General features: G+C 47.2%; 1 protein-coding gene across 1 annotated transcript; it reads right to left on the bottom strand.

Moving 5' to 3' along the window:
• Positions 1 to 212: 212 nt before the first annotated feature.
• KRT4 (keratin 4) lies at positions 213 to 6,759 on the bottom strand. Its single transcript, XM_090273224.1, has 9 exons — positions 6,214 to 6,759; positions 4,438 to 4,652; positions 3,451 to 3,511; positions 2,975 to 3,070; positions 2,289 to 2,453; positions 1,912 to 2,037; positions 1,270 to 1,490; positions 978 to 1,012; positions 213 to 864 (listed from the first exon to the last, which is right to left on the bottom strand). Exons 1-9 carry the CDS (start codon positions 6,673 to 6,675, stop codon positions 692 to 694), a joined length of 1,554 nt encoding a protein of 517 aa, XP_090129350.1. The 5' UTR covers positions 6,676 to 6,759; the 3' UTR covers positions 213 to 691.
• Between the last annotated feature and the right edge of the window lie 865 nt (positions 6,760 to 7,624).

Raw genomic sequence — 7,624 nt, forward strand, 5'->3', positions numbered from 1 at the left:
TGATTTTTGTATAATTGTGAGTTTTATTGAGTCTGTGCCTCTGTTCTGGAGGCCGCCTTCAGGCTCCACACCTCTCCCTCAATAATCTGGGCAGCTCAGAAATTAGCTGACAATCTTGATCTATACAGACAGAGCCCTCAGACCCCAGCGTCCTTCACTATCACATGAATTCAGGAAACTTGTTCCCAATGAACAAGAACAATTGCTCAGAGTGAATGACAAAATAGTTTTATTGAAAATTCACCCAAAGATGGATAGAAGGAAGGAGAACAGTTGGATGGGACACTGAATGGTTCTTGTCCTGACCTTGCAGGGCCAGTTGCTGCCAAGTGATGGAGAAGGAGTTGGTCCTGATATAGAAGGATACCCGGGATCCGGTAGGAGATGGCATTGAGCTGGGAGGGGACATATGTGACCCTGATGAATCCAGAGAGGAAGCTTCTTGTTGTGTCCTCCTCTGTCCATGGTGGGTAAAGAGTCAGCTGCCAACCCTCCCATTCCAGGTGAGTCACCAAGCCCAAATTGAGAAGAAGCTACCAAACTCCAAAAGGGCAGAGTCCACACCCCGACACTGAGGTGACACTGGTAAGATGCGCCCAGAAAGGTAGGGAGGAGTTGGAGGTGAAGGAAGCACAGAGACACCAAGACTGAGCCCAGCTAGGCTCAGGGAGCTGCAGGGACCTCATCTTCTCTATCGGAGAGATCTCTTGGTCAGGGTGGTGGTAGAGACAACCTTGCTGCCGGAAGTACCAAAGCCATAGCCACTTCCAGAGCCAGAGCCAAAGCCACCGCTCAGGCCAAACCCAGAGCCGCTTCCAAATCCTCCCCCGATGCCTCCTGCACTGACGGCACCACCAACCACAGCTGTGGGAGAGAGGCAAAGGACATGGTTATTCCAACAGTGGCGGCAACCAGGAGTCACAGCTCAAACCAGGGTGAAGAGATAAATGACCACGACAGGGACAGAAGGTACTTACAGATGCTCACAGCATTCTGGCATTCTCCAGACATTCTGTTGGGGAGAAAAAGAGCCGTGAGCCACAGCAGAGCCCAGAACCACACTTCATTCTATCAGCAGGCGTCAAGCACCTTTCCCATCTTTAAACAGACAAATTTAAGACTTGAATATGAACCTGTTATCTAACACTGTATTTGTTTGTAATGCACCAGAACAGCCTTGAAGCAAGTGGCCCTGCAGAAGGGCCCTGAACCTGCCTTGGCCCTGGCCTCTCTATTCCTCATGTTCCCACACTCCCTTCTCCCCCTCACCGGCACTCCTCGCCCTCCAGCAGCTTGCGGTAGGTGGCGATCTCAATGTCCAGGGCCAGCTTCACGCTCATGAGTTCCTGGTACTCCCGTAGCATCCGGGTTAGCTCCTCCTTGGCCTTTTTCAGAGCAGCCTCCAGCTCTGCGCGCTTGCTGAAGGCATCTTTCAGTGCCAGCTCCCCACGCTGCTCAGCATCAGCCACAGAGGCCTGCAGAGTCTGGCACTGTAGACAAGGGCATGAGACAGACAACTATCAGTGCCCTGCTGTCAAGACCTCTATGTCTGTTTCATCTCCTGTTTGTTGGGTTAAGATGTCAGGGTTCTGCCTGTCCTCCCCACCTCCCCTGATTCTTATGCATTTCATCTGCTCCAGCCAGAGCCCACCAATACCCCCACAAGACTGATTAGATGAAGATCCAAAACCAATGAAAAAGAGCCAAGAAACCTCATTGGACTGCGGTGGCATGTCATGCTAACTAGGGTATTGCTGAAGAGATCTGGGTATGGCTTATGAAAAGAGCCACAAATCCCCTGCAGACAAGCTCAGGATCTTCTGGCAGGATGCCTTATCTGCTCATCTACTGTGGAGACATTCTGCCTTAGGGACCTGGCCCTGTCCTGCAGCTGGAAGGAGGCACACCTACCTGCTTCTTGACATTCTCAATCTCAGCCCGCAGCCTCTGGATCATCCTGTTGAGCTCCGCAATCTCAGTCTTGGTGTTCTTCAAGTTGTCACCATATTGGTCAACTGAGGTCTGGAGCTGCTGGAACTAAGACCCAAGAGACACAGGGAACCACACGTCAGAGAATGTCTGGATGAGGTCTATTCTCAAGTCAACTCAGCAAGAATAGCCACAGGTGGCAGAGATAATACAAAATGCACATAACTTCAAATCAGAACTCAAAGAATCAATTCATTTCTCACTTCTGTTGGGCTTCAGCTGATAATCACCTGCTCACAGATATCAAAGCAGAGCCCTCAAAAACCACTCCCAACTCCTAAGAAATCCCCAGAACCCACCTTGGTCTGGTACAGGGCCTCGGCCTCGGCCTTGCTCTTCTGGGCGATCTCCTCATACTGTGCACGGACCTCAGCAATGATGCTGTCCAAGTCCAGGCAGCGGTTGTTGTCCATGGACAAGACCACAGATGTATCACTGACGTGGCTCTGCATCTGGGACAGCTCCTGCAGGGAAAATGTCTCCCATCAGGCCTCCTGGAGAGTCTTCTCTAATCTCTGACACCAGAAATCTGCTATTGTCATGAAAACGCCATGCCCCAGGCTCAGATGGAAGCAGAGTTAGCATTCCCAATGTAAATTTCTATGTAACAATCAAGGGATGAGTGACATCTCAAGACAGAAAGGCAATATTTGTAGTCTTTTCTGTTCTCTGGGAACTATCAGCCACCCCATATGGGCATCCAAATCACTGGATGGAAGGAAATGGAAGAGACCCGTGTCACTAGAAATTGCTAAATGGTAATAAATTTTATCCCATGCAATCTTTAGATCTAATCACCATTTCTAAGACAACATCTGGATTTGAGAACCTCTCATATCAATCCTGTTTTTCCATGACTTTGCTGAGAGCCCACTGCCCTAAAATAAAGGAGCTGGAGTCCTTTCAAAGAACCATGAACTACAACCAGCACCCTCATAGATGAAGAATCCCCTCCCCTGAATGGAGCGGGCAATGGATTCCTCACCGCAGCATAGAGGACCCTCAGGAAGTTGATCTCATCATTAAGGGCTTCCACCTTGGCCTCCAACTCCACCTTGTTCATGTAGGCAGCGTCCACATCCTGCAGAAGAAGAAAGGGAATAAGAAACAAGCTACAGTAATTACAATGGGACAGTGGGTATTAATGGACACACAAAGGTGTTCTCAGCAGCATTTAGGAAAAGTTTCTCAGCATCAGGTGAGGTGGTGAGGAACTAATAATCATTTGATATATTCTGCCCTTAAAGCCACCAACAGAAATGAACACTAATTATCTAAATGGGCTTTTTTTTTTTTTCCCCAGCCTTAATTCCTCCTTAGGGCCTGGCTCACTTAGATCTGGATAGTACCAAATGAGGTGGCAATGAGGCAGGGATGGACCAACCTCATGATTCCAGCCAAAGACCACACCTGGGGGAAGGGTGTCCTCACTGCACTTCCCCAGCCTCCTTTATCTCTTACCTTCTTGAGCACCACAAAGTCATTCTCAGCAGCTGTGCGTTTGTTGATCTCCTCTTCATACCTAGGGGTGGAGACAGAAAAGAAAACTCCACAGTGAGCTGATGTTTATCGGCAATCTGCTATTCCTTTTCAAACCCCTAACTATTTGGAAAAACCCAGCTAATTGGCTACATTTCCTGATCTTCATACAAATATTCATTCAAGCTACACTTATTGAATAATAACCACATACAAGGTACCAGTCTAGACCCTGATTTATTCAGAGAAGTGAAAATCAAACTTTAAAAAGACTGTTCTCAAGAGATAGAATAGGAGGAAAGAAACCCTCAATAATCTAGTTGATTTTATTTCCATTGAAGGGCTCTCCTTTGGCCATTTGGTAAATTAAATTCTCTTTGTTTCATGTGAAGGTGAATGAAGAGAGAGGGTTGGTACCTTCTCAGCTCCACCCTGTAATGAATGAGCATAATAGTAAGAGCTACTATGAACTGAATGTTCATCATATGTTCAGCACTATGCTACCTACTTTTTTTACCTCATTTAATTTTATTTAATTGTCAGCCTATAAAGTAGGAATATTATTTCCACTTTAAATATGAGGAAAACTAAGATTCAAAGAGGTCAAGCAGCCTACCCAAGATCACACAGCAAGTATTCAAACCAGGTCCATCTGTCTCTACAACCTGTATTCTTCTGACCATGTTATAGTACCTTGCATCTGTTTGATTTCTAATCTTGTTTGTATATGGCAAGCCCAGCTCTCTGAATGTATCATTCATTTTATGTTTGGGGCAACTTAGAATTACTAGACCTCACCCCACTAAACTGTGACCATGGCGATACAGGAGAACAGATTAGAGGACCTTTCTGCCATTCTTGGGTTATCATCAGAACCTAGGATTCTAAATGACTGGAGAGGAGCCCAGGGAGCCTGGGGCATGGCCAGGCAGACTATGAGATGTCATTCCCTCTTTCTTCCCCACATACTTGGTCTTGAAGTCCTCCACACTGTCCTGCATGGTCTTCAGCTCAGACTGCAGGCGTCCTTTGTCATTGACCAAGGCATCCAGCTGCTTCCTCAGGGCACTGAGATAGGCCTCAAAGAAGGGGTCCAGGTTTTTAGTGGATGTGGTGGTCGTCTGTTGCTGGAGGAGGTTCCACTTTGTCTCCAGAACCTTATTCTGTTGCTCTAAGAATCGCACCTGTGTTTTAAAAAGGTATAGGCCAATCAATGAGGGCCTGAAGCTTTGACAGGAAGGTTGGCTATGGCTTACACCAACCCCATCAATCCAAGCCAAACAGGGGGCACAAGAGCCATCCGAGTAAGGTCATCATGTTGCAACTCCAGGAACCATCCATGGGACAATATAGTGGCCCCATTGTGAGTCCTTAGCAGCAAATGGGTCACGTGGGTCATGGAGAAGACAACACAGCCATAACAGCAAGAACAACTTCCCCTACAGGGACCCAAAGGCCCTGGGATGAGTTACTAAGAACCCTGAACTTCTATGAAATAATAAAGTAAATCAAAATTAGGGGATAAAACTACAGTCTGAGGGCTTGCATTCAAAGCGATTTGGACCCATCGCAGAGGAATGATAAATTCACTGCAGATTTTTTAAATACACTTACTCATAAATGGACCTGGTATGTCCCTGTGAACCTGTGCATAATTGAGTCTAGTTCATTAAGATCACAGTCCAAGACATATTCTGAGTCTCAGCTAGACTCAGTTCTGCAAGGGGACTTCCCAGGACTTACCCTTTTTCTAAGAAAAGATTTAGCCAGATAAATCAAGGGAGCAGTTTAGCATGACATTTCTACTTTATGTGCTTCAGAATTGAAATGAAAGCAGGCAACGGATCACAATTTGAACCCAAAAAATGAAATGACACAAGAAAGCACCGAACCTTTGGTCTTGCTTTCATATCTGTATGTCCTAGAGTCACCATAAGCCTCTTCAAGCTACTATTGGGCTATTCGAACTAGCAATAGGAGCAAACAATCCCTCTCAAATCTACTACAGGATTGTTCATTCTTGCCTCATACCTCTAAGTGGACTAAGACTTCAATGAACAGAGACCTAGAGCACTCCTGACCAAGTCTGCTACTCTTATTCATTCAGTCATTAATCATTGGTTGCCTCAGCTCTCTGAGGCTCTTCTCCTTCCTCTCACCCATTATACTTGGCTATAATTGAGCTCTAATCTTTCATGAAAAATAAAGTTGGACTATAAACAGACCCAGATAAGCAATCTTGCCCAGAGTCAGAAGGATGAAAGCAATGACCTTCCAAGGTCCTGTTGGGGTTTTGATTCTGCCTTTGGAGTCAGGCCATTTTTCATTTGAGAAACCAGCCTTGTTTCCTTCTGTTCTAACAGAAGTGCCAATAGTTAAATTATTATATTAACTACAAGTAATGCTTAGTTAATTATTAAATTATTACTGTTATTTTAAAACCAAAATCTGAGTAAAAGCAGGGAAACAATGAACCCACTTTATAGCTGTAGTGATTAGAATCAGAAAAATTAAATGATTTTTCAAGTATTACACAGCACATCTAGAAAACTCCAGATATTGAACTACTTTGACAGCCTTCCAGACATGGAACAGAAGAGACTCAGAATACTGACTCCCTTTTAACAGCTGGAAAATGGAGGCCCAGAGTCGTTCAGTGGTTTTCCCATGACTGGCTCAGGTCTGAGATGCCAGGACTCCGGAACCCTGGCTCTGCCACCTTGTCTGGCCAAAGGGATGGCTCACCTTGTCGATGAAGGAGGCAAACTTGTTGTTGAGGGTCTTGATCTGCTCCCGCTCCTCAGTCCGGACCTTCTGGATCTCAGGGTCAATCTCCACATGGAGCGGGGTCAGCAGGCTCTGGTTGATGGTGACCTCCTGAATCCCTCCAGCAGGGCAGACGGGGAAGCCAGGACCACCCCGTCCACCAAAGGAGCCCCCGAATCCACCACCGAAGCTCCCAGCGCCGAAACCAGCCCCAAAACCTCCAGCAGCCCCAAAGCCAGCACCTTGCCGGCATCCAGCCATGCTGATGGAGATGCTCTTGTTTCCACCAAGGTTGTAGAGGCTCCTGCTGCCAAAGCCCCCGGAGGAGCAGCGGCCAGCTCCCCCAGACATGGAGGCTGAGCTGAAAGCAACCCTCTTGCCCCCACCTACGACGGCTGAGCCGCAGCTAAAGCCTCGGACACCCTGCTGTCTGGAGATCATGGCTAGAGAGAGGAGAGCGAGCTCAGAGTTGTCACAGAGAAGCGAGAGGGCCCAGGCCAGTGAATGCTACAGCCCTAGCCTGGTTCTCTTATATGGGCTGGAGCAGCAGGGCTTGGTTGCAGGGGCATAAAGGGAAAAATCTGAAACATCTATGGGCTTGGCCTTTGGCACCAGTCCATTCTTCTCACACTTGCTGAGTATGTCACTAAACACACCTACAAGAGTCATTCGGAGGGCACAGGTAACTGGATTCCAACACACTCCTCTTCAGGAGAACCTGAACCAGTGCTCCAGGGCCTCCTGCATCAGAGGCCCTGCCTAGCCCCACCTTCTACGTCCCCCACCCACTACCCTTCCATCTCACCAGCCTGCTGGTGGCCTCTCTGCTCCAGAAAAGACAATCCATTGCTTTTCTCCCACTCCACAGAATTTGGAACCTGAGGGCCTGGGTTCAGGTGCACAGTCTGCTCTTAGCAGCTCTGAGAACCTGGAGCAAATTGTTCTCTGAAGCTCTGTTACTTCACCCATAAATTGGAAATGTTACTTTGGAAATAGTCAGAAGCTGCACATATATTTGTTATTATCGTCATTATTATCCCCCCACGTGCACTTGGCCCTGTGTACACATACCAAAGGGTAAATCCATGTTACAGCCTATTGCTTTCCAAACCTAGATCAAGCCCCACCTCTGCTCCACTGTATGCTTGCCTCCGCTGGGACAGAGCCTGTTCTGCTTTCTCATAATTGGTCCCAGCATTCAAAACCATTTGTAACTTTTTTGGTGCTGGAGACCTCTTCTGCAGAATGGAGAAACCTATGAGCCTCTTCTGAGAGCAATGTTTTCAAACACAAAATCCTAGTTTTAAGCCCCAACTTAAATTCTTTCCCACTGAGTGCAACAGATCTGTGTTCATACGCTACCTGTTGCCACTGACTAGCAGTGCAGTCT

The sequence above is a fragment of the Furipterus horrens genome, unplaced genomic scaffold (genome assembly GCF_987537825.1).
Source record: "Furipterus horrens unplaced genomic scaffold, mFurHor1.1.pri manual_scaffold_4, whole genome shotgun sequence".
NCBI classification, from domain to species: Eukaryota; Metazoa; Chordata; class Mammalia; order Chiroptera; family Furipteridae; genus Furipterus; species Furipterus horrens.